Below are 26,180 nucleotides of genomic sequence, written 5' to 3'. Positions count from 1 at the left end.
AGCTGCCGCCATAGAAAAGCAAGGCCCCGCTGCAGGGACACACGGAGGCCTGTGTCCGTGTGCGTCTAAACACCAGCACTGAAAGGGGAGCGGAACCATGGAAATTTGGTTGACAAAACGGAACAAAACAATGGTGAGGGGCTTACATTCTGTTTACCCACAGAAGCACGCACTCAGAGGGTTCTCTCGCCTCTGCTCCACGCCTTTCACTGCTCTCCTTTCTGGGAGTCTTCGTTACTAACAAACATTTTTAAAAATTTTCAGTATCCCATTACATCCAACCGAATACTCTCTTCTGGCTTTTAGGTTGACTACCTCTTACTACTAAGAAACCACAATCCACTCTGTATTTTTAACAAATTACTTTCAGGGGAGCACGAACAACAGCGAGGTCTATCAGACATCTTCCAGGCCAGAGACCTGCAGTGCGGAGCTGAGGGCTTCCTGTTTGGCAGGTGGGGGAACCGAGGGGCTGAGGGGCAGGGCTAGCCCTCCACAGTCCATAATCTGGTGTGTTCTCCAACACTAACACACATACTGGCTCAGTCCTCCACAGACAATTCAGATTCCATACAATTTTACCCACTTAAGTCCTAAGACAATCAGGACTCGCCTGGAACTCTTACCTGGTCATATGATATATGTTCAAGACTGTATTCAGTGTGGAAATCTGAAAGAGAAGAAAAAAAAATACATATATACATACATATATACACACACACACACACACACACACACACACATATTCTTTATCAAATTTTTAGTATAAATTTATACAAAATATAAACAAATTTTTATTTAGAAATAAGGATGCAAAAAACAACAACAAACCCACCACAGGTGAGACTGGTCACCATGATCAAACTAAGCTGCAGCGAGGCGTGGTGCTCGGGTGGCGCTGCCCCAGAGGCGGCCCGGAGGACGCTCTGGCTGTTGTAACTGGGAAGGGGTTCCTGGCACCAGTGAGCAGGGGCTCGGGTGCCGCTCAACACCCTACAAGGAGCTGCCTCCCCAAGGTGTCCGCGCAGCCAGGCTGAGCAGCCCGCTCACCCCTGCAGGAGCCAGGGAGAACCCACCCTGGAGGAGGTGGTAAGCCAGGACCCCGCAAGCAAAGGGACTCCCTAACGTTCGTGGATTTTCTCTCCTTTCTCATAAGCATGGCACACTCAGGCAGGGGAAAGAAAAAGGGTTTGTTCGGAGAAAGTGCATGTTAAAACAGTCTCTTTCTCCTTCGATGCCTTTAACCACAGACAATCCTCAGCAGCAAGATGCAGCTCAGTCCCCACTATGGCCGCTGTGACATCTGCACCCAGAGAGCCTCAGTCACATCTACCCAAAATGAGGAGGCTGAGTGAAAGCCCAGTAAATGGAGCCAGGTCCTAACTGAACTGGGGGGGAGGGGGGGGATGGAGCCCAGTCCTAACTGAACTGGGGGGGGATGGAGCCCAGTCCTAACTGAACTGGGGGGGGATGGAGCCCAGTCCTAACTGAACTGGGGGGGGATGGAGCCCAGTCCTAACTGAACTGGGGGGGGATGGAGCCCAGTCCTAACTGAACTGGGGGGGGGGGGTGGAGCCCAGTCCTAACTGAACTGGGGGGGATGGAGCCCAGTCCTACACTGAACTGGGGGGGATGAAGCCCAGTCCTAACTGAACTGGGGGGGATGGAGCCCAGCCCTACATTGAACTGGGGGGGGGATGGAGCCCAGTCCTACACTGAACTGGGGGGATGGAGCCCAGTCCTACACTGAACTGGGGGGGGTGGTGGAGCCCAGTCCTAACTGAACTGGGGGGGATGGAGCCCAGTCCTAACTGAACTAGGGGGGGATGGAGCCCAGTCCTAACTGAACTGGGGAGGATGGAGCCCAGCCCTACACTGAACTGGGGGGGGGTGGTGGAGCCCAGTCCTAACTGAACTGGGGGGGATGGAGCCCAGTCCTAACTGAACTAGGGGGGGATGGAGCCCAGTCCTAACTGAACTGGGGAGGATGGAGCCCAGCCCTACACTGAACTGGGGAGGGGGGTGGAGCCCAGTCCTAACTGAATGGGGGAGGGAACTGGTGAGGGGATAGGGACAGCGAACTGAGCTTGCTGCTCACCGCACTGCCCTGGGAGCGCGCCTTATGGATCTGAGCTTACACAGGAAACTGGGAGCAGACACCCTGAGCCGGGACGTCCCCCCTAGACTGCCTTTCAGACGTTCTGAGTGAATGAGCACACCAAACCAGCGACCCCTGAACCGCAGAGAGGAACTTACCAGGTGTGGGTGGAGGTCCAGCTCATGGAAAGCATCCGAAGAAAACACCTTTTCTTGCACCTGCTTCACCTCAGGTCTGCAAATGACCAACAAAATCGGGCATGAGCTCCAACCAACAAAGAAAAACGCCGAGTCCACCGGCCCTTCATTCCCGAGGTGCGCTGCCCCGCCGTACCTGGGGAGCTCGGGGATCTCGGGGTTGTTTTTAAACAACGACGAAGTCTTCACGGCCGGCTTCTGCTCCTGGCTCTTCTCCCCCGCACCAGCCACAGCCTTCTTCCGAGAAAACACCTTCTGCGCCTGAGCCTTCCCCTTCAGGCCCCGCGGCGCTGGCTTGGCGGCGGCTTTCCTGGCGGGCAGGGAGGCCGCGGCGCCCCTTTTGGCTGCGGGAGCCCCGCTGGGCCCCTGGCGTTCCCTCTTGGCGGCCTGTGCGCGCTGCCCCCAGGAAAGGAAAGAGCGGGAGAGGTGCGTCAGGCCATGAAGACAGGCCTCAGAGTGAAGCGTCACTGCCCGCGGAATGGCAGCCCCGCAGAGATCATTACGCCCCAGGTGGCAAGCAACAGTTTAGGGCCTGCATCACACTCTTTGCCTCGGCTTTTTTCCTCAAAACAAACAAAAAACAAAACACACACACAAAACCCCCCACCAAAGCTCAGCTCACTCCTCTCTGAGCCCTCACCAGCCATCTTAACCACCAACTCAGCCACGAAGAGGGGAGGGGCGGGAAAAGGGAGCAGCGAGTTGGTCCTGGGAGAAGCGTGCCTGCTAAGTCAGCTACATCGCCAGGAAGCCACTCCCTGAGAAGCAGCCGTGGGAGAGAATCAATCTCTTCTCCCATCAGCCCGGGTGACTACACGCGGGACACTGCCCCGCCAGTGCCCAGGGAGCAGGAACGTCCACCCTGCGCCCCAGAGAGCTGGTCACCGGCCCCCTCCCCTCGGGCTGCTCCCCCAGATCCAGGTGGTGTGGAGACAACTCCTACTGGCAGTTTCCATTCCAATGGGGAGTCCTGTCCCACCCACCACTCCGACCACAGTGACTTCCAAGTCTCCTTTCCATTCCCCACCTGGTCACGACTGCAGCCACGTCACCAGGCTACTTTCTTGCCTGGTGATTCCTATTTCCATAACGTGAATGTGGTTAAGTACACACCGTCCAACCGCCCCAGGAGGAGAGGCATCCAATTCCTCCATTTTCTTTGGCCTTCTCTTCCAATTTACCCGGGAAAGAAAACATCATGTGAGTAGCCAGTGCCTGCTCCTCTGGAATTTTGGTTTCTCTGGGAATGTTATTTTCCTCTTAGCTTGAAATGAGGACTTTCACGTACACACCAACTTGTTTTATTTTTAGCTTTAAAATATATTTTATTGACTTCAGAGAGGAAGGAAGAAAAAGAGAGAGCTAGAAACATCAATGATGAGAATCATCGATAGGCTGCCTCCTGCATGCCCTTACTGGGGATCAAGCCCGCAACCTAGGCGTGTGCCCTGGACTGGAATCAAACCCAGGACCCTTCAGTCCACAGGCCGATGCTCTATCCACTGAGCCAAACCGGCTAGGGCCCTTATTATTTTTTAATATATTTTTACTGATTTCAGAGAGAGGAAGCAAAGGGAGAATCATTGATAGTCTGCCTCCTGCCCCCTAATGGGGATCAAGCCCGGGCATGTGCCCTGACCAGGAATCGAACCATGACCTCCTGGTTCATAGGTTGATGCTCAACCACTAAGTCAAGCCAGCTGGGCACACACCAGCTTGTTTTAGCCATAACAACTCACTTCAGACTAACCTACCAATAATAGCTATTTGTTCCTGGCAACCATAAGGTCTTCTATATCTTAGTAATTTAAAACACACTTCAATGAGGAACCTTTGTAATAATATGAACAATAAAGATTAAAAAAAAACCACTTCAAACATTTAATATTAATCATAAGTACTGGCCTACTATTTTATAAATTTATTTTTACAAAGTCCCAAGTGCATGCATTTTCAGGTTAAAAAAGAAACAAAGAGATGAAGTCAAATTTCAGGTGTGTTGAATCACCTGCAAGGCAGAATGAAATGCGCAGATTTTATCCGAGATCCATGGAGCATGGGCGACTGGAGCTTGAAAAGCCAGGAAGGCCACGCCCAGCGCACCCGCTCCCTCCCCCAGGCTCCCTGACAGGTGGCCTGGCAGTTGCTGTCTAATAACCCCTCTGGTCTCATCCCTCAAGGCAGGCGGATTCTGTGGGTTTAGAAGCTGTTTCTGACCTGCAGGCAGGATCTGCCGCCTTGAACATCTACCTCAGCAGCACAGAACAAGTACTTGCTCTGCACGAAATATCCTTCATACACCAATAATTGCTTTTCTCCCTCCCCTTTGGGCTAAACATTCCAAACAGGACACACATTTTAGCTCCCTTACCATCCGCTCGCCCTCTATTCCCATGCCAGCTTCTCTCTAAAAGCAAGCGCAGAGGAGTTAAGCCTATGAGACAGGCTTTCCATGGCTCTTAGGCTGAAATAAAAAATCTGTAATTTGATCTACAAAGCCCTCCAGAACCTGGCTCTGCCCATCTCACCAGTCTCAGCTGTACCCGCTGCTGCCCTGGCCGTCCCTAATTCCAAGCACGTGCCACGCTCCTTCCTCAGGGCCTTTGCACATGCTGTTCCCACACCATGTCTCCAGGCCTCCCTCTGGCTGGCCAACTAATCCTCACCCTCCACATCGAGGCTGACGTGTCCTCCGAAGAGCCTTTCCCGATCTCCTCGCCACCCAGCCGTCCCCTGCATTGGCTCGTGCCTGACCCAAACTGTGCGCTCTATACATGCATGTAAGGTGAACGAACTACACGCAATGGAATTTTCCCTTCCCGCAATCTGGACACTTTCCAACCACTTGTTAGCTTCCCCCAATCCACAACACATTAGCATGAGACCACTCAGCAGAATGAAATGTGCAGGATACAAAGCTGAAAGATTTGCCAGCCTCCTGAGGAAGCACACAGGAAAGAGACAAAAGTGCAAACCCCAAATCCAAGCCTAGAGCTGTACCACAGGCGAGGCCTGTGCACAGGGTTCCGAGAGCCCGTGGCAAGGGTACAGGAATGCTTCTCGAGGTGGCATCTGAGCAGGGGAGCAAGGACATATCTACATCTACGCAGAATCAGCTGCACAGCTTTAAGCAAATCACTTCTCTGAGGCTGTCCTGCCCCGGAAAAGGAGGGGCTGCGGCGGCAGATGGCCTCTGGGGGCCTTCTAGCCCGAAGTCTAAAGACCACGTCCTTGATGTTAATAAGCATACTGAGTAGTTAGTTAGTGCTTACGTGAATTAACTCACTTATCAATACAGGTGGGTATCATCTCATTTTGAGCTGAGAACTCTGAGGTGTGGGGTAGGCATGGACTCACAGCCCAGGTTCCTGATGAAAATGCTATCGTACTATTTATTAGTTGTATGATGTTTCCTTAGAAAGCATCATGAATAATTTGATCCCTATTTTGTTTTGAGTTGTTTTCTGCAAAGGACATATACCAAAACGTTAACCAAGCTTATGAATGCGTGTTTTTAAATCTACTTCTGGAATTTTCTAATTATTATTTTCAAAATTATTTTGTTTAAAAAATCAGGAAAAAAAAAACTTTAGAAAGAAAATATTCTGCACCGAGTTCAAAAATCTTTCCAAATGCAGTGTATCCACCCCAAGTTCAGGCTACTGGCAAATTTGATCAGCATAATTCTCATTCAAGACTCAAATGAAAATGTAGACAAGACCGCTGCAGACACTTGTCATCACCTCATTAACACCCTTTGACACAATAGTTCAAACACTGGTAAATTCAGACATCCTTTGTTTACTTATGCAAGTTTCAGTAAATGCTTCCTTCGTGCTAGTTACAAGGCAAGTACATGGTAAAAGCAAGCGCCCCACCGACCTCCCGATGTAGCAATTCTGTGACACAAAATGGAGCCCATAGGAACTTGCTTGTTTTATCACTGGCGTTTATTAAATGCCTCTGAGGAAATGTCCAGTTTTTAATGTATATTACTTTTTTAATCCTCAGAACAACCTCACATAAAGTACAAGTTACTGTCCTCATTTTATGGCTAGGAAAGTAAGGATCAGAGAGGTGAAGTAACTTCCTCAAGGTCACAGCAAGGCTGGCATCTAATCCCAGGTCTCTCACTCCAAATACCACACTCTCCCCTTCAGCCCTTCCCTCCTCCTCCCTCTCTCCCCTCCCCCCCATGCGGCCACACCACTGGCTAGCCGAAAACTTACTCCCAAACTTCCAAATCCTAAAGTTTGCCACACACGCACCCAGACAAAATAAAAATAAAATAAAATAAATAATCAAAGAGAAGCGAGACTCTGGGTGTCAGCTTATAAGAACTCAAGGAATTTCGGCTGCACTGAAACGTGGCAATAAAATTTTTCAACAGAATGATCCGTTGCTTTTCCAAGAAAACACACACACACACACACACACACACACATCCCGTTTTGGTAAGAGATTGAGCTTTTTCTGCTGTTGGAAGTAACGAGATTTTGCAACAGATTTTCTGCCCTAAAACCCCTCCCCTTTTCTAGGAGGGAACCCATCCATCATCCTAGAAACCAGTTTTCCGCTCTGGCTAGGGTTCAGTTTCCAGCTTCTCTCCCCTCCCTGGTGGGGGACTTATGTTGGCGAGTTTGTATTTACTTTCCCCCCCCCTCCCTGCCCAGGGACGACATCGATGCCATTTTTCGAACGCACTGAAAAAAAATGCTGGTCTCTAATCCTCGATGCTGAAAAGAAAGACCCTCACGGTCGAGAAAACGACGGCTGCGATTCGTGGGTGGTGCCATGGCTGGGCCTCAGGCCCAGGCGTCCATCCTAACTTCTAGGGGCGGCGGCCTCCAATCCGGGCCTCGGACTCCATCCGCCCGCAGCGCGGCCCGCTCTGGCCCCCGGGGGCATCCCCGCAGGCGGGGGGTGCCATCGGCGCTCGGACACCAGTTGCTCGGCGACACCCCCAGAATCCGCCCGACTCCCCCTCCCCCGCCCCACCCCCTCCTCCGGAAACCGCTCCAGAGCGGGCCCAGGGGCCGGCGGCCTGTCGGGCCTGTGGCCGGGTGGGAACTCACCCGCTTCGCCGGGGCCGCGCGGGGCCCGGAGGACGTCCCGGCGGCGGCGGCGGCGGCGGGCTCGGAAAGCTGGAGGGGCGCTCCGTCGGTGACTGCCATGGCGGGCGGGAGGCACGGACACTCGCGGACTAGCGGGCGCGTCTGGACCTCGACAACTAGGGCCGTGGCTCCGCTGGCGCTCACGTGGGACCCGCGCGAGGACCCCGCGTAGCTGCCCCGCCCCCGCCTGCGGCCGCGCCCCTTTCCGGGCCCTCAGCGCCCGAGAGCGCTCACACGCCCCGCCCCCGGTGACCGCAGCCGCGGCGCGGGGGGGAGGAGGGGGGCGGGGTGGCCGTCCCGCTTGGCGTCCCTCGGGGCTCGGCCGGTGGCAGCGGATGCCAAGTGACACTCAGCCCCAGAGTCCATGCTTGTGAGGTGCTTTGTATTGCTCTGAGGAGTAAGAGGCCGGGCGCGATCGAACCAGCATTTCCTCCGTTTGCGCTCGTGTTTCTCTTTCCTCCGCAGTTGAGTGGCCCCAGGGAGGTCACTAAGGAGGGTCTGAGGCTCGGTCACCCGGAGTGGGGGCCCTCTAGGCCTCCTGCCCCCAACCCACCCATCGGCCAAGTTCAGGCGCCAGGGGCCGGCCTTGTAGAGGTGGCACTTTTTTTTTAGACAGGCAGCGCCTTGGCCACCCGGCCAGGCTGTGTCGCCTAGCAACGGCGGGGTCCTTCCTGGCTCGGCGGCGCTTCGGGCCTGAGGGGAGAAAAATCGCCGCGGAGGGCGCTGGGGGCCGAACGGCGGCGCGCGGGCGCGGGAGGCGGCAACCGGCCGGCGACGCGGGACTGGCGCGCCCGGGGGATCCGCCGCCGCATCTAACGGGAGATGAACCCGGCCGACAAGGACCGGGTGCGGCCCGCGGCCGACGGGCCTGCGCCGCCCGAGGAGGAGGAGGAGGAGGGGGGCGAGGCGGGCGGGAGGGAGCCGGCGGCGGACGCGACCCCCGGGCCCAGCGACGCGTTCCGCCTCCTGGCCGCCCGGCGGGAGCCGGCCGTGAAGCTGCAGCACCCGGTGAGCGGCCTGGAGCCGCTGGCCTGGTCCGAGGACCACCGCGTGTCCGTGTCCACGGCCCGCAGCATCGCGGTCCTGGAGCTCATCTGCGACGTGCACAACCCGGGCCAGGACCTGGTCATCCACCGCACCTCCGTGCCCGCCCCTCTCAGCAGCTGCCTCCTCAAAGTAAGCCCTCCCGGCCCCCCAGCGGCCGCGGCCCGGTCCCCGGGGACTCCCCGCCCGCCGGCGCCGAGCCCGGGGATTCCCCTCTGCACCCAGCGCCCGGCCGGGGCGGAGCGGCTGGGGTCGCCGTGGCTGACCCCCCAAAACCGCAGCGATTTGTGCCCAGCGTGCAGGTCACGCACCCCTCCCGACACTCTCAGCCCCGAGGCGCCCCCGGAGCCGGTCCCCCGCGCCCGGCGGCTGCGGTGCGGGGTGCTCTCCGCGGCGGAGCGGCCTGAGACTGCACCCCCGCGGACCCCCCGGCGCCCCGCCGCCGCTCCCTCCCATTGTCTGGGCTCACGCCCCGCGGCCCCTGGCTGGCTTTGTTCTCCGAGCGGCCCCCGCCTCTCCCTCCTCCTCTGCTTTGGGGAGAAAAAGTTGGTCCTTTCCATGGTCCTAACTGCTCCAGCGACCTTATGATGAATGGGTCTCGCCCTGGGCAGATGGGCAAATTCTGGACTGGAGCTTCCTTTCCCTCGGGTGTTTCTTTAATGGCTACAGACCCTCTGGGAGTGGAATGAAAAGTCCCTGGCAGCAGACAGGTCTTTGTGTAGCGTTAGTGCTTCCAGCCTCACAGAAGCGAAGTTTGCCTTCATAACTTGGGGTCCCTAAGTTTCACTCTAGCAGTGTTCCTTTAAGACTCTTTTTTTTTTTTTAAGGTTCATGTTCATGGTTTAGAAGTCCAGCGTAGACACGTTCGCTGTGTCCGTTAAAGATCTGTGTGTGTGTGTGTGTGTGGTCGGTCTGTCAGTGTAAATTCACTCATTGGACAGACGCTGGGATACCACTCTGTCCGCTGGGTGCTGACTTAGGTGCTGACAAGTTAGCGGGGTACAAAACAGGCCCTGCCCCCGGGGCTCGCGTTCTTTAGCAACTAGTGAACAAGTACCAGGGTTCTGTCAGGTGGTGACAGGGGCTGTAAAGTTACTACCTGTAGGGTGTCCCCCGAAATGGATATATACTTTAACAGCTGGCCGCTCAACTGATACTGCTTTTCAGATGTAACCCATTGGAATTAAAATTATTGTTGTGTGTATACATTTTTGGGGGGACATTCTATATCTACAGAGAATGCATTTATGTGAAAGTGAACTTTAAAAAACACACAAAACCCTCTCACACTGCGTTCATTTTAAATGCAGGAAGCCCACACCACTTTTTAGCATACCATATTTTTCGGACCATAAGCTCCGGACCATAAGACGCACCAGTTTTTAGAGAAGGGAAATGAAGAAAAAAAGATTCTGAAACAAATAGTGTCCTAAAATATTTTATGTGCATTAAAACCCAACATTACAGTCATCAACACATGTAATCAACCCTGTAAAGTAAACAGCAGCATTTAGAACCATTTTAGAGCAGGGCAAGCACACAGAGCCGGGCAAGTAAAAAAACTTTTTTTTAAAAGTATATGTGTAGGCTATATTTGGACCATAAGACGCAGGGACTTTTCCCCCCCACTTCTGGGGGGGAAAAAGTGCGTCTTATGGTCCGAAAAATATGGTAATTCATTCAAGTTTTAAACGGACAACTTGGTGTTGAATTGGGTCCTTGGTAAACTTGTATGCCTAAGCCCTCTAAGATCTTCTTTGAGAAGATACCAGTTGGTCCAAATATAAGCAGGTCAGGTGGACAGGTGCCGGGGTGCTGTGAAGGGGAGAAACACCAGTGGAGGAGGCAGAAGAAGGGGTTTTAGGAGTATCTGCTGAAAAGGAACTTCCTGTCTGAGGATATTCACATGTGTCTCAGCTAGAGAAAACTGCGTGGACACAGTAGGGATTTGGAGAAGAGCAGTTCAGAGGAGGAGTAGAGACTGCAGCAGTCCTACAGGCCGGCGGGGAGAGGAAGGAAGGTGTGGGTGTTCCAGGTGGTGGACAAAGTGTCCATCTCATGCATATGCAGTTAAGGTGAGAGCAGTCATTTACTACTGTTGGTCTGTAATGATTCGTCAACAGATGAACTCAAATAGCCCTTCTAGAGAGTCCGGGAAAGAGCAGGGAGGCCAGTGTGGTGACACTGACAGGCAGGGAAAGGAGCTCGGCTTCATCCTAAGAAGCCGTGGTGCTGTGAGAGGTTCACCGTGGACGGACCTGGTGTGGCTCAGGAAAGGGAAGCTGGCTGGCCGCAGGCAAGCGGATGGCAGTGGGGCTATAAAATAGAGGTAAGAGACAGGGCTCTGGCACAAAACAAGACAGGCCTGCCTATGACGGGATAATAAAACCCACCTGGTTTAGACCTTTTGGAAGATGGTTACATATGTGGATATTTACATATGTATACACAATACACATAAACACATACATTAAGCAGTGGCACAGCTCCTGGCTCACTATAAATGCTCAAGGTAAACAGGCAGCACACGGCCCTGACCAGTTTGGCTCAGTGGATAAGGAATGAAGGGGCCCGGGTTCGATTCCAGTCAAGGGCATGTACCTTGGTTTCGGGCACATCCCCAGTTGGGGGTGTGCGGGAGGCAGCTGATCAATGTTTCTTTCTCATCCATGTTTCTAACTCTATCCCTCTCCCTTCCTCTCTGTAAAAAAAGTCAGTAAAATACATTTTTTTAAAATGCAGCATACAGTATGGAGGACAAGTGGCTTAGTGCTGTGGGCATGGCTATGAGGTGTCCATAGTGCCCTGACAGCAATTTGACTCTTTATATGTCACACTAATAATTGATCATAGCTTCCGAAATTAATGTCATCTTCCTCTGTGTGCTGCCCTCTCGGTAGCCTAGGGCTGCCTGCTGACTGAAGCCCGATTGTCCCTGCGACTCAGAGACCCCTGGGACAAAACTGGCAAGATGGTAGCATGTAAAAAAGTCTGTGTGGGTACTTCGATGGCTCTGCCCATTGACCATCTGGGGTTTTAAACCCACTCACTGCTATTGTTCACCGCTGCTCTGACATAGGAAATGCACATTCTGCCACCTGGATCACAGTTCGAGTGTGTAGCAAGGCTAGAAGGTTAGCCTTATGATTCTGTTCTTTAGATTATTAATTCCTTTCAGAAAACATGCAGTTATATAATAGTTCATATAGCCACCGTCTTCAAGTTACTGCCCTGGGCATTAGGGCTATGTGACATGAATCTGAAAAGCAATAAAATAGTGATTTAAGAATGATATAGTCTTCCCATTGGACTGCTGATTTAGAGAATCATGCAGTTGTATGTAGTTCCAAATCCTACTAATATATGTATAAGTCCTTTTATTGAGTGCCAGTTGTTAGGAGCGTTTGAAAGTATTAGCTCCATCTACTACAGGAAGTTAATAACTATTTCCTGTCTTTGGAATCTTATTCCTGCCCTCAAGGAGCTTACTGTATAATAGCTTCAAGTTTTTATTTGCTAGGTTCTTAGTGGCCAATTGGAAAAGGATCCTATATATATACTAAAGAGCTAATTAGACTAGACCGGGCGGCAGAATGACCTTCTGAAATGACCAGTGGGCAGGGGGTGGGCTTCGAGGCAGCCAGGCCTGCAGGGGCTGAGGTGGCAGCTGGGGCTGCTGTGAAGACAGAGCTCCTTGCACGAATTTTATGCATCGGGCCTCTAGCAGAATGTAATTAAATGGTTCGGGGGGGAGGGAGGTGTCAGCCTCTGCGAGCTGGACTCTGAAGTGGTATGTTTCTTGGGCATCTGAGTATTATTTTAATTTGTTAACTAATTGTGATATGCAATAGGTTCATTCAAACTAACATATTAGAAATCACTGCACAAAACCGTAAGAATTTCCCTGCTGCTCTCCACCCTCCCAACAATCCTCCTCACGAGAAGGCCAAGGGGTGAGTGAGCTCCTGTACTTTATCCTGTGCCGCTGCTTTGGGTTACAAATTCCATCAGTTCACTTTCAGTTCTATAGTAGCTTTTATTTATAGCAAGTTTACCTATTCTAACTTATAATATTATAGGATTTGGTGAACAATTTTATATCTACCCTTCATTTGGTAGACAACATTACCCAACATTTTACACTACTCTTATTAGGTCTCATTAACGTTTACCCCTGAGAGAATTAATAGTCATCATCATAGCTAGCATTTATTGAGCACTTACTAATGTACGCTTTACATATATTGACTTATGTAACCTTCCTAACTCCATGAGACTTGCAGTAGTATTCTTTGTAAATGAGGCACTTTGGGCCAGGGGTCTGCCCAGTGTGTGCAGGGGCAGGAGCTGTTACTGGACAGAGCCAGGATTCGTTGTGTCATCTTTCACACTGTATCTACCCTGAGGAAGCTCTGAGCTTTTATTAGCATTCTTTTATTAACCAGCTAATTGCGCCTGTCATCGGAACTTCTGGTTTATACTATGTCTCCAGCATGCCCGTCAGTGTATCCAGATTACTGTGCCTTTTAAAAATCAAGGTGGACTGCCTGAGACACTGTTGCAGAGTATTTTTTAGGATGACCCCTCCTCTCCCCATACAGCAAAGCATGGTTTAAAAGTTTGACGCCAAGTCTCTGCCGGCCCCTGTAACTCTCAGGGAGAAATGGCTAGAGCCACAGAGCTCCTTCTCAAGGGACAATTCAGGGGAGTCATGTGTGTAACACACTTCAGGAAAGGTTAGTTTCCTAATTCACTTGTTGGACAACTTTATGTCTGCCTTTCATTTTACATGCTTATTTATGTTACCTGGCAGTTGCAGCAGAAGAGAGAATAACATTACATTTTCCCAGTTATCTTATGCTGGATTCTGATGGACACTGCTGTCTACATAAACCAGTCGTTTGTTAAAACATTGAGGAATTGTATGCCCTACCAGGCTTAATGGTCTGGCTTTTGTTACCTTATTTACGTTTTGGGGGTATTTTAAAACTTTCTTGCACTCCAGTTTTCTAACACATTCCCAGTTGTCCAAGCTTTACTAAGAAATGCTGTTAGTGGGGCAGAGTTCCACATCTTCAAAGTTCTGTCTGTGTCCTGGAGTTAATTACTCTGAGTGCAGGGACTTAGACTCAGAGAGACTTTTATTACATCTGTATATGTCTTAGGCTTGAGTTTGTGTGTGTGTGTGTGTGTGTGTGTTTATATATGTTTTATTGATTTTTTACAGAGAGGAAGGGAGAGGAATAGAGAGCTAGAAACATCCATGAGAGAGACACATCGATCAGCTGCCTCCTGCACACCCCTTATTGGGGATGTGCCCTAAACCAAAGTATGTGCCCTTGACCGGAATCAAACCTGGGACCCTTCGGTCTTCAGGCCAATGCTCTATCCACTTTGAATTCTTTTTTAATCACATTTTTCTACCTATTCCAGTTTGAAAATCAGCATATATGTAAAAGGAGATTGGCATTAAAAAGGAATGGGAAGATTCTGCTTGCTTTCTCTGTTAGCCATTTCTCTAACATAGTAGGTCAAGCTCTTTCTTCTTGCTTCTGACATACAGAAACCATATTTTATTTGACGTGTGCTGCCCCCCCGCCCCTGGCTTTAGGCTTCCTGGTTATTTCCTTATGGCTCTGGACCACATTCTTTTGGTCATTTATCTTCCCCCATCTTTTTGTTTGTTATTTTTGTTGATTTCAGAGAAAGGAATGGAGAGGGGGGGGGGGGGAGAGTGAGAGAAGGATCATCAATGATGAGAATCATTGATTGGCTGCCTCCTTCATGCCCCCTACTAGGGATCAAGCCTGTAACTCAGGCATGTGCCCTGTCAGAGAAGCTAATCTTGACCCTGGTTCACGGAACGATGTTTAACCACTGAGCAACACCAGCTGGGACTCTTCCCCCATCTTTAATGTCCCTTTACAATCTTTTTAAATAGAATGCCTTCATATAGCTAGGCACTGGTGATGTACATTACAAACTTGGAAGATGGAGAGGAAGTTTGTATTTGTATTGCAAAGATATTGTAAGAATCCAAATACCTAACTGTATTAAAGATGTATATTTTCATGCATTTTAACACTTTTATTGTCTTGTGATTAGTTTAGCTAAATGCTCTTTTGACTCTTTAAGAATCAGCCAGGTTGGTATGGCTCAATGGTTGAGTGTTGACCTATGAACCAGGAAGTCTCGGTTCTATTCCTGGTCAGGGCATATGCCAGGGTTGCAGGTTGGACTGGCTGCCAATGGTTCTTTCTCATCATTGATGTTTCTACCTCTCTCTCCCTGTGCCTTCCTCTCTGAAATCAATAAAAATATGAAAAAAATAATTAAGTACATTTCTCTCATCTTCATTGCTTATGTCACTTCTAAGAAGATGGAAACCAGGCTATAAACAATGGCAACATTTATTCTGATCCTTTAAAAAAAAATTGTGATCATATGGTTATTTAGTTTTAGGCTTGTATTTGACCTTTTAAATGCATGTCATACTAAAATTAACAAAACGGATAGAAAAATTTTGTATATATGTTTTATATGTAAAATTTTGTAGTATACAGTTAATATAGCCTAAGTAATATAAATATATTTTTAGAGTGAAATATTTATCTGATAGCTTTTATACTTCTTATTTCCAGGTTGGCTCAAAAGCAGAAGTTGCCCAGTGTAAAGAGAAATTTGCCAGCTCTGCAGACCCCGCCATCAGCCAGACCTTCATGCTAGACAGGGCATTCAACCCAGAGGGGAAGGCTTTGCCCCCACTGAGAGGGTTCAAGTACACCAGCTGGTCCCCCATGGGCTGCGATGCTAACGGCAGGTGCATCTTGGCGGCTCTGACCATGGACAATCGCCTGACCATCCAGGCTAACCTCAACAGACTGCAGTGGGTCCAGCTGGTCGACCTGACTGAGATTTACGGAGACCGTCTCTTTGAGACCAGTTACAGGTTCTCTAAGACCGAGGCCCCGGGAGGGAACCTGGCGGACTTTGCCGAGTTCCAGAGGAGGCACAGCATGCAGACCCCGGTGCGCATGGAGTGGTCCGGCATCTGCACCACGCAGCAGGTCAAGCACAACAACGAGTGCCGGGACGTGGGCAGCGTGCTGCTGGCCGTCCTCTTTGAGAACGGCAACATCGCCGTGTGGCAGTTCCAGCTGCCTTTCGTGGGCAAGGAGTCCATCTCCTCCTGCAACACCATCGAGTCGGGAATCACCTCTCCCAGCGTCTTGTTCTGGTGGGAATACGAGCACAATAACCGGAAGATGAGCGGCCTCATTGTGGGGAGCGCCTTCGGGCCTGTGAAAATCCTCCCCGTCAACCTCAAGGCCATTAAAGGCTATTTCACGCTGAGGCAGCCCGTCGTCCTCTGGAAGGAGATGGACCAGCTGCCCGTGCACAGCATCAAGTGCGTCCCGCTCTACCACCCTTACCAGAAGTGCAGCTGCAGCTTGGTGGTGGCCGCCAGAGGGCCCTACGTGTTCTGGTGTCTCCTCCTCATCTCCAAAGCAGGTCTGAACGTCCACAACTCCCACGTCACGGGCCTCCACTCCCTGCCGATCGTCTCCATGACGGCCGACAAGCAGAACGGGACAGTGTACACCTGCTCCAGTGACGGCAAGGTGAGGCAGCTGATTCCCATCTTCACTGACGTCGCCTTGAAGTTTGAACACCAGCTGATTAAGCTGTCAGAGGTGTTCGGCCCCGTGAGGACACACGGGATAGCGGTGAGCCCGTGCGGGGCGTACCTGGCCGTCATTACGACTGAGGGCATGGTCAACGGCCTCCACCCCGTGAGCAAGAACTACCAGGTCCAGTTCGTTGCTCTCAAAACTTTTGAAGAGGCAGCTGCTCAGCTCCTGGAATCTTCGGTTCAGAACCTCTTTAAACAGGTAGACTTACTAGACCTCGTACGCTGGAAGATTCTGAAAGATAAATACATCCCTCCGTTTTTACAAGAAGCTTTGGAAAAAAAGATCGAGAGCAGCGGGGCCACCTACTTTTGGCGCTTTAAACTTTTCCTCCTGAGGATTCTGTACCAGTCGATGCAGAAAGCCCCGTCCGAAGCCTTGTGGCAGCCCACCAAGGAGGACGCCAAGACCTTACCGGTCGACTCCCCTGGGCTGGGCCCCGCCGAGGACGAGCAAGAAGAAGGCACGTCCTCCAGGCCGGCGGCCAAGCAGGGCCTCCAGGAGAAGAGCAAAGAGGGGGACCCGGACGACCCGGCGGATGACTCGCTCACCCAGGCTGGGGACGCCGGAGGCCACGAGCCGATGGAGGAGAAACTGCTGGAGATCCAGGGGAAGATCGAAGCTGTGGAGATGCACTTGACCAGGGAGCACATGAAGCGGGTCTTGGGGGAAGTGTACCTGCACACCTGGATCACGGAGAACACCAGCGTGCCCACCAGGGGGCTCTGCGACTTCCTCATGTCCGACGAGGAGTATGACGACCGCACAGCGCGGGTGGGTGTTGCTTGGCAGAACGCTGAGCCTGCCAGGCCTGCTGTCTGTGGGACTCCATTGAATTTCTGAAGCTCGGTTTGTGCTTCCACGTGTTTTCGGTAGTTGAGGGACCCTGGGGGGGAAGGGGCGCGCAGAGGGAACCACAGGCCAATGTCAGCTTCCCCTTTCTCTGCTTTGGTCTTGCGGTTATACTGCTTCAGCAGTGAAAGTCTCAAGAACACTGATCCACTTCATTCCTTTGTTGGAAAAACGTTCGTGGCTGTATCACTGGGATGGGAACCCCAGCCCTTCAGAAACATCTTGTCTCACTAGCAGTTCATGTCCTTTGTCGTTTTTAACCCATTTACACTGGAGCTCCAAGTGTAGACGGCCCTCTACACCTGCCGTTCCCCACAGTTGACCGGCGTTTTGAAGGGGGTCTTACCTACTTGCTCTGTCTGGTCGCCTGCAGTGTGAGATCCACTGAGGCTCTCCCCCACCTTAGGCCCTACAGGTTGAGACCCACAGGTTGAGAACCACTAGCAGGGTCGCCTAAGACCATCGGAAACACAGATATTTACATTACGATTCACAACAGTAGCAAAATGACAGTTATGAAGTAGCAACGAAAACAATTTTATCATTGGGGGTCACCTCCACATGAGGAGCTGTATTAAAGGGTTGCGGCGTTAGGAATGTTGAGAACTGCTTTAGTGGGTTCCGTCCACCCTGTTGTCAGGGCCCTGAAAGCCGCTTCCCCTCAGCCAGTGGCACAGCTGATGGCCTGGTCTCACCTCCCGGGCAGCGTGATGGAGATGGACTCTCCCGTCGGGGATGCAGAGCGGCGTGGGGTTCCCTTTGTGCCCGGCAGCCCCGTGCCCCACTCACCGCCCACTGCTTCTCCCAGGTGCTGATCGGCCACATCTCCAAGAAGATGAACAAGCAGACCTTCCCCGAGCACTGCAGCCTGTGCAAGGAGATCCTGCCCTTCACGGACCGCAAGCAGGCCGTCTGCTCCAACGGCCACATCTGGCTCCGGTAAGCTCCCGCCAGCCCTGCCTCAGACCTAGCTGCCCAGAGAAGCTGCTGTTACCAGGCCTGGCACAGGGGTCTGCTTCCGGCTGCCCTAAGCCAGGGCCTTCAGCGGCGAGGCCTCCTGCCTGGCACACACAGGCATTGCTTCCTGTGGGGAGTGCTGTTTCATTGGAGTAGCATTACATTTTAAAAATGACCATTACTAAAGTGATACCTGTCACAGTTAGTGCAGTATAAAAGCACTGATGTACTTCTTTTGATTAACTTGATAATAAAAGGCAGAATCCTCCTCCTCCCCTGCCCTCAGTCCCACTCCCACCTCAGTGTGTCTGTTTTGTGGACACAGTGGGCAACTTCCTTCTCCTCCTCCTCCTCTTCTTTTTTCTCCTCCTCCTCCTCCTCCTCTGCCTTCTCCTCTTCCTTCCTCCTCTTCTTCCTTCTCTTCCCTTTCTCTTCCTCTTCCTGCTTCTTCCTTCTCCCCTCTTCTACAAGCACCCCCATCACTGGCTCCCTGCACAGAGCTCTCCCTGCTTCCCTCCCGGCCTCTGACCCTTCCTCCTTGGCTGGCTGCTTCACGGACTTGATGTCCGTTGGCAGCAGCAGCTCAGGACAGGATCAGCAGCCGGCATCTCGAGCACCAGTGGCCTGGCAGGCGCTCTGCTGAGCGTGTGCGTGTCCTGAGTCACTGTTATCACAGCCGCTGTGCGTGGGACCCTGGTGATTTCCATTTCTGCGGAGGAGGACCCTGGCTGCTGGGGAAGGCAGCTCATTTGCCCGTCACACGGTGGTGAATGCAGAGCTAGAGCTGGTGCCGCCTGCAGAGCTCCCAGGAGTGACTGCCATGCAGACAGTCTCCGATGGGTTCTCTGACGAAAGGTAGCCTCATGTTTGTGGATTGGAGTCAGGCCAGGACGCCTCCATATCCTTGCTCCACGAGAGAGGGCGCTGCTCTCACCAGCTGTGAGCTGCCTCCTGTGCACCCACGTCACTCAGAGGGAGCCACTGGAATCTCTTTCTCCTTCCTCTTCCTCTTCCTCTTCATTTTCTGCTCCTTGGCTGCTCAGCTTAAAAACTGTTGTCTCTTGGGAAAACCTCCCTGCAGACCCAAAAGCACTCCTTCCCATCTCCTTGCCCGCCTGGCTGGTCCTGGGGGAGGGGGCTCGGGGGCTTGAGCCTGGGCACGTTGGTTCCCGCCCTTCTTTTTCACACCATTCGCTTTGTCTTCTGCCTCCTTCAGGTCCCCCTGTGCTGTGAGACTCTTAAACATAGTGCCCGCACCCAATCATGCCATCACTCACAAGAACAGTTTTCAGTGTGTTATGTGGTCAGCTGTCAGCATACAAGCACAGCCAGGGAGGAACAAACGTTTCCCAGAGCTGAACACGTGACCGGCTGTGTTAGCACCTGTCTGTCGCTGGGGAACGGACAGGCGCATCCCTGAGTGGGGGCCCAGCAGCTGCAGAGGGATGTGGGTTGCCATGGATTTGTGAACAAGCCTGCCCTTTCCTTGGTGAACGTGCTTCCAGTGTGGCTGGTGCGTCACCCTCGGCACTGCCGCTTTCTGGTGTTGGCAGAACTGACGCTGCCATGGCCTCTTGCAGGTGCTTTTTAACCTACCAGTCCTGCCAGAGCCTGATATACAGAAGGTGTTTGCTCCACGACAGCATTGCCCGCCACCCGACTCCGGAAGGTGAGTGAGCCTCCGGCCGTGGGGCGGGGGGGGCATGGCGGCCGGGTCAGGCAGCCACAGCTAACTAAAACCGTGATCATATGTCCTGTTCAGGTCCGTGCTGCATGTTAGGTGTAAGTTTGCCAATCTGCTTCTATAAGTCATTCATTCAGAAGATGCCCACAGTTCTTTACCTGATGTGTCTACATTACATTTGAATGAAACTGCACATGATAATGCCTACGAAATATTTTATTTCTTTCTTTATTTTTTAATATATTTTATTGATTTTTTACAGAGAGGAAGAGAGAGGGATGGAGAGTTAGAAACATCAATGAGAGAGAATCATCAATCAGGTGCCTCTTGCACACCCCCTACTGGGGATGTGCCCGCAACCAATGTACATGCCCTTGACCGGAATCGAACCTGGGACCTTTCAGTCCACAGGCCGACTCTCTACCCACTGAGCTAAACCGGTTTCGGCAATCTATGAAATATTTTAATTGATACGCTGTGAAAAAAAATATAGTCCTTTGAACTGAGTAAATTCATTCACTCGTTTTCCTCTCTCATTACAGAAGGATGAAATGCCTTAGCTTGGGGGCCACAGGTTAGCCCATCCTCACTTAGAAGGTTGGGGCGGGGGCTTTGTCCAGGGGCACAGAGGGGGCAGAATGCCGCCTGGACACTGCAGCTCGTTCCGACATCCCGCAGGCCCTTTTTGAGCCCCCGCTCAGCGCCTGTCTTCCTTGCAGACCCTGACTGGATCAAGAGGCTGCTGCAGAGCCCCTGCCCATTCTGTGACTCTCCCGTCTTCTGACCGGCCGTGGAGGAGCAGACAGGGCGTGATCTGTGGGGAACACTCCGGCTGGAGAGAGGGCTGCACTGGGTCTGCCTGCGCAGGGAGGGGCGCTGCTTCTGTCTCTGCGGACCAGAGCTGTCTGTGCGAGACGGAGCCGAGCCCATTCATTTCGAGGTGAACGTCAGCCCCCCTCCTTGCTCAGCAAGGAGTACTTGCTTTTACAGCGTCTTGACTGAAGCAGTTTGGACAAAGGCCCTGTCATCCCAGGAACAGATTTCTAGAGACTGGAGAAGGCCTGTGGGCTGCGTGAGGGTGAAGCCTGGCCTGGGTCTGGAACTGCCTGTGGCTCGGAGAGCGGAGGTGGCCGGCCCGTGGTGGCCAGTGGCCAGCAGATGCTCACAGTGTCTGAGCGCAGGGCCCGCTGCTGTGCCCAGCAAACAGCCACAGAACCGAATCCGCCAAACCTCGTCTGAAAACATTTTCCTAAACTCTGTATTTTTAAGAGGTCGAAGCCAAGACTAAGACTGGGTTTAGTGTGTCCAAAGGCCCAGTGACTTGTGAAGGGGTAACTGTGGCACTGAATGATTTCCGTGTCACCAGCTTCCTGCCCCAGGGCCGTGTGTAAGGACTCGGGTGCTCACTCAGGCAGCCACGCCCGCTTCAGACCCAACTGTGGTGCCGAGCGAGCCATCTGTGCACAGAGGAGTGCTCGCTCCTTCCAGTATTAAATCTTGGGGTGTTTTAATATGGACATTTGCAGAAGGTTCATGTCTGTCCAGCCAGAGTTTGCCTAGAGACTGCCAGACAGACAGCAGGCGCTTGCACCCGGCACAGCAGGTGGGCAACTGCTTGGCGAGCTGAGAGTTTCTCCACAGAGCCCCTGCTCTGGCCCACAGGTGTCTCTGGCTAAGAGATGTTCGACGTTCATTGGTTTTACAACGTAAAACAAAAAGTAGCCATGCTGGAGCGACAGTGCTGGGTCTCTCCGGTCAGGTCCTGGGGACCGGTGCCCATCAGTGCTGCCATTCTGACTCATCCTGCATGAGTTTGCCTGACTGCCACCGCTCCTGCTTCTACTCTGTGTCCTTCATGAACAGCGTCTGCCTCACCTGCTGCTGCTTATTCTGGTGGTAATTTCAAGTGCAGCTCGATCCAGCCTTCCGTGTCGGCACGTTGAGTTGATTTTCAGAAAGAGGACAGTCAGCAGTAAAACTCCGCGCAGCGCAGGTGTGTGGTTGCAGACGCTTTCTGCCTGTAGCCGTGTCACTTCCCCCACAAATGTGACAGTAACAATTGGGATCCTGTCAAAGAGTCATTGCGGTGTTAATAATCATGAATGCTCCGCTTCACTTAGGATTTGTTGCTACTCAGAACCGGTAGCTTTATTGTCGGAGAATGTGGCACTGCTGCCATTTAAGATGTTAAGTGTTTTTTTTTTAAAGCAGTTGTGCGTTTGGGGGAGACGGAATTATTAGGCGTTCACTGAAGGGGCCTCCCTAATGAATTATTTGTGTGTCTGTGTAGGAATAATCATGCCACTCTTTTACCAGAACACGCTTCTCCCCAGGGACAGAAGCCCCACCTGCTGCCGCCCAAATTCCCACCCCCGTCCCTGGAGATGAGCCCCCGGCCTGAGGGAGGAGCTGAGAGGACTGCATTGTAACCCTCACTGAGGACATGCGTTTTAGAGAAAGGAAGAGAGAGAGACACCCGTTGGTTGCCTCTCGCACATGCCCCATCTCGCACATGAGCCTGCACCCTAGTACGAGCTCTGACTGGGAATCAAACATGGACCGTTTGGTGCACGGGATGCCAGCCAGCCAGCCGAGCCGCGCCAGCCAGGGCAGGCGCCTCCACTTCTCTAAGGACAGGCATCTTCTGCCCTTTTTCTCGTTGGGGATTGGGCAGCACACACAGTGAGACAGTGTAAGCCCCACACGGACAGCCTCCAGCCGCTGCCTGGCGGGGCCTTTCTTGTGACCGTCCGTAGCGCTTAAGCCGCCCTTCTGCCGCCGGGGGGTCAACAAGGCGCTGGCGGCAGTGCGTCCAGAGCCCCTCCCCCAGGCTCTAACCCGCGCCTGGTTTTAGTGCAGGTATCCGTTGGCAGCTCTGACAGGGTGTTCACCTTCAGCTGTTCCTCTGGAATCGGAAAGGGGCTTTTGGAGTTAACGTCACGTCTGCTGACATGATCTCTGCTCGCGCTGATTCCGGAGCACGTGGACCGTGCCTGTGCCCTGTGAGGTCAGAGGTGCACGTGTAGCGTGGCTTCCCGGATCTCAGTCCTGTAGCCTCGTGCCGGGTGAAGCTGTGGGTGTGCGGGCTGTGCTTGTCCCGGGCCTGCGCTCCGTCTGCAGCACTGTCACTGGCCGAGGGGCTGCAGCCTCCCACGTGCAGACACAGCCTAAGACACAGCTGTTTCTGAACACTTGGTGTGAAGCAACAGGTTTTTAAAAATACGTATTTTTATTGATTTCAGAGAGGAAGGGAGAAAGAGACAGAAATCCACAATGAGAGAGATCTTTGGTTGGCTGCTTCCTGCACGCCCCCCACTGGGGATCGAGCCCACAACCCAGGCCTGTGCCCGTGGCCGGAATTGGTCGATGCTCTGTCCACTGAGCAAAACCGGCTGGGCCAAAATGAACAGATTTAAGGGGAACGGCTTAAAGGTGTCCTGTGAAGAACTTAATCCTTTCGGTGTATGAATCTTCCTCTCCCAGTCTCTATCCAGCGGGATGGCTCAGCTTTTCGTAGCTTGCCTGTCCTCTGAGTGGTAACTACCCTCTCGGGGAGTGAGTTTGGTCAGAGCAGTACTGCTGAGATTGCCACCCGCTGTCTGTCCGTGCATTCCAGGAGTAGGGGAGTTGAAAAGGGGCAGGTGGACCTCTCATGCCCACAGAGCAGGGGTGCAGGCTGTCTGGTTGAAATGCTGTCAGTGGGTGGGGAGGTACAATACATTTCAGAGCTCAGGAGGTTGTGTGTATTTATAAGGTCAGAGCTGTTTACTTCACCGCCATGAGCTCCTGTTGCCTGCACAGGAATATCGTAAAGTGGTCGCATTAGAGGCCCCAGAGGCTGTGAGGCCTTGAGGCTGTAAGACTTCATCCGTCTGTCACGTAGCTAACTTCATCCGTGGGGTCAGGTGCTTGGGTACTAGTTAGAATTAAATGCAAAAATCAGTGAAGTCTTTTCCAGACTGACTCAGATCTGTACTTTAATGTATGAAAGGGAATATCAGACTTGTTTATAAAAAAATAATTGTGTAGAGAAGGAAGTCTGTGTTGTGTGTACTGATATGTAGTTTGTCTACGCAGCGCCCATGCTATAATCTTTGTGTTCTGCTCTGAATTTTTGTATGTTTACAGATGACATTTTTTAAATAAAAAGAATAGGCATTTAAAAACATAAGGTTATAAAAGGGAGATTTAAAAAATTTTTTGCCATCTGACCAGGTGGTGTGTTATTAACTCTTTGTGTTTAAATGATAACTGAAGAACAATAACACCTTTTGCTTGGAATGTCCCGCCATCCAGAAAAATGGCCGCTCCTCCATCGCACATGTGTACATGGTATTCATTGTTAGACTGTACGCTCCTCATGGGCAGGAACTGTCCGTTTCCTCTCGGTACTTCCCGCGGCACCAAAGTCCAGCGCCCACACAGGAAACGGCTGTGGCCGGAGCGGGCTGGGAGCTCCGCCTCCTGTCAGGGGGGCGGCTCACTTCCGGGCGCTCAGGCCTGCTAAGAACGGGACTGGAAGAGGGTCGACTCCTTTCCTGGGATGAACTGAGCTTCTTGGGGTGCCCCGGAGGGCGCCATCTCGGCACCAGCAGCCTTCCTTCCTGCGCGTAAGGCACCGCGTCCTGAGCTGCTCTCACCTGGGCTTGGTTTCCGGGGAGGCTGACGGGGGGGAGAGTGTAGAGAAAACGGAGTGGACGACTCGGAGGGGGTTTGCCCATGTGTAGCCCCATTTTCACTAAAGAAGGCGCCACAGACCCGCTGTCTCTGCCAGTCAGCTGCCCTCCATCTCCCTAGCTGACGACAGACCACTGGTGGTTAGCTTTTCTCCATTTTGGATTTCCCTGTTGCTCGTTGGATTCTAGTCCTTAGAATCTGTAAAGTTGCTGTGAATATCTAGTGCTGTACATAGCGGCAGTTTTGTAAAAATGTGATGAAATAACCTCAAACGTGTTTTGTATGCAGAGCCACTAGTATTGTTACCACAGCCAACTTTTTATTCAAAATTAAAAGATAACAGAATCACTTGCATGTTGTGTGCATCTCTTACCAGGTGTGCATGAGTGGTGGAGACGCCCAGAAGCCTCTAGCCTGACAGCAGCAGGAGAAGCTGCGCGGGAGAGAAATGGCCATTGGCCACCACCTCGGAGTCCATCCAGCCTCCGGTTTTCTCCCGAGAACACATGAGGAACATAGGGGGAAACGGTCAACAGAGCATCAGTAATATGTTAGACCACACATTGTCCACAGCAGGTAAACGGTACCTGGTAGTCACAGAAAACCAAGTGCCTGCTGCAATAATTTCACCACAGTAAACCTGAACTCAGACCAGCACTCCCGCTCACAACAACCAGAAAGCTAGACACACCACACAGGATAAATAAGATGCAAAAAAATATACCTAAACGTATCCTGAGACTGCTGAAGATGTAAGATAAAGAGTTCTGAGCAGTGAAAGAAATGTCGCCGTAAAAGGAGGGGCAGTGCGACTTGGAGCTGATTAATTGGTGGAAACGGTGGGAGCGAGCTGGCGACGGGAGACCCCGTCACTGCAGCCACCAAGCACCGCTCACTGAGCATCACTTCCGGCCGCACTGGGCGCTGGTGGCCCAGGAGGCAGGAGCTGGCAGAAGCAGCAGCCTGGATGTGGTGCAAGCTGCCCAGCCACCGAGTCTGGAGCCTGAACACCCGCTCTGGGAGAAGGCGTGGCCCCGAACCATTCCCTGGGACCCCTGGAGAACCGTGCCTCCCTGCCACGCTCTGAGGCTTGGTGGGTGTAGGGATTCTGAGCCCCCAGGGGGTCATGGGAACCTGAAATGGGTTTCTGCCTGAGCATGTCTGCAACGCCTGTCGCTTTTCCCTGGTGTGAGGTTTGGTCCTGTTCCTCCTGCAGCCCGTGAGGGGCACAGTGGGCGCTGGTGAGCTCTGGGGCTGTGTGCGGACCCTCTCAGGCTGCGTCACAGATAATGCCGGCCCCTCCTTACGCCACGCGGAGCTGCCTCGCTGTGGGCAGCCTGGGGGGGGGGGGGGGGCCTGGCAGGAGCCACTCCTGCCCCTCCCGGCCCTGCGGCCAGGTCCTCATTTGACAGCGTCTGCGCCCGAGCATGTGCCTGTGCTGGTACCCTACGCACTTGCTTGGTTGTGAGATGGCAGTCGTGTTGGGGAGTCACTGTTCCTTGGGGTGACTCCAAAACAGCGGGGTGGGAATGATGGGTGAGCCTGGTCTCTGGGACGGATGGTTCTGAGGGGTGCTGCCCATGGAGGAGCCCAGGGGGACTGCCCCCCAGTGCCCACAGCGGTGGCCTGCCTGTTACCTACAGGTGTTGGCCCTCTCCCTGTCCTGTCTCCCATCCCACCACACCCGTGCTGAAGCCAGTCTCGTCTCAGGGTCTGCTTTGATGGGAACCCAAATAACAGTTGCAAAAACCCAAAATAAAGTATCATCAAACTGCACTTACAATACATCATAATCAATGTGACCTACTCTAGGGATAAACCCATAGTGAACAACACTGTATGGTCCACATTATTGAAAAACTTGTT

At 52.5% G+C, this 26,180-nt stretch overlaps 2 protein-coding genes across 5 annotated transcripts in view; one reads left to right on the top strand and one right to left on the bottom strand.

Moving 5' to 3' along the window:
- Positions 1-7,583, bottom strand: part of DDX31 (DEAD-box helicase 31) — a 54,542-nt gene extending 46,959 nt beyond the window's left edge. For both annotated transcript variants that reach the window (XM_045575185.1, XM_045575186.1), the window contains exons 1-4: positions 7,371-7,583; positions 2,432-2,691; positions 2,257-2,332; positions 627-670 (exon numbers count right to left, since the gene is read on the bottom strand). In XM_045575185.1, the coding sequence (XP_045431141.1) occupies positions 627-670; positions 2,257-2,332; positions 2,432-2,691; positions 7,371-7,469 (479 nt within the window). In that variant the 5' untranslated portion in view covers positions 7,470-7,583. The remainder of the gene's footprint in view (positions 1-626; positions 671-2,256; positions 2,333-2,431; positions 2,692-7,370) is intronic.
- Positions 7,584-7,724: 141 nt separating this feature from the next.
- On the top strand, positions 7,725-26,180 carry GTF3C4 (general transcription factor IIIC subunit 4). Of its 3 annotated transcripts, XR_006740433.1 has the most exons (7): positions 7,725-8,585; positions 15,095-16,918; positions 17,805-17,935; positions 19,534-19,622; positions 20,357-21,630; positions 22,492-22,496; positions 24,691-26,180. XR_006740433.1 is itself a non-coding variant. In XM_036420382.2 (5 exons), the coding sequence occupies exons 1-5, from the start codon at positions 8,232-8,234 to the stop codon at positions 20,419-20,421; spliced, it is 2,463 nt and encodes an 820-aa protein (XP_036276275.1). In that variant the 5' UTR covers positions 7,725-8,231; the 3' UTR covers positions 20,422-24,644. The 3 variants fall into 3 exon arrangements, 1 of the variants encoding a protein (XP_036276275.1); XR_006740432.1 differs by lacking the exon at positions 24,691-26,180 and having other exon boundaries at positions 21,662-24,644; XM_036420382.2 differs by lacking the exon at positions 24,691-26,180 and having other exon boundaries at positions 20,357-24,644.

The sequence above is a fragment of the Pipistrellus kuhlii genome, unplaced genomic scaffold, assembly GCF_014108245.1.
Source record: "Pipistrellus kuhlii isolate mPipKuh1 unplaced genomic scaffold, mPipKuh1.p scaffold_m20_p_68, whole genome shotgun sequence".
NCBI classification, from domain to species: Eukaryota; Metazoa; Chordata; class Mammalia; order Chiroptera; family Vespertilionidae; genus Pipistrellus; species Pipistrellus kuhlii.
This window is presented reverse-complemented; position numbering and strand designations above follow the sequence as displayed.

Bases quoted from the DNA above. Each gene is read 5' to 3' on its own strand.
- GTF3C4 (XM_036420382.2), top strand. From the start codon at position 8,232: ATGAACCCGGCCGACAAGGACCGGGTGCGGCCCGCGGCCGACGGGCCT. The intron at 16,919-17,804 runs GTGGGTGTTGCT...TGCTTCTCCCAG, and splicing joins ATGACGACCGCACAGCGCGG to GTGCTGATCGGCCACATCTC. The intron at 17,936-19,533 runs GTAAGCTCCCGC...GGCCTCTTGCAG, and splicing joins AACGGCCACATCTGGCTCCG to GTGCTTTTTAACCTACCAGT.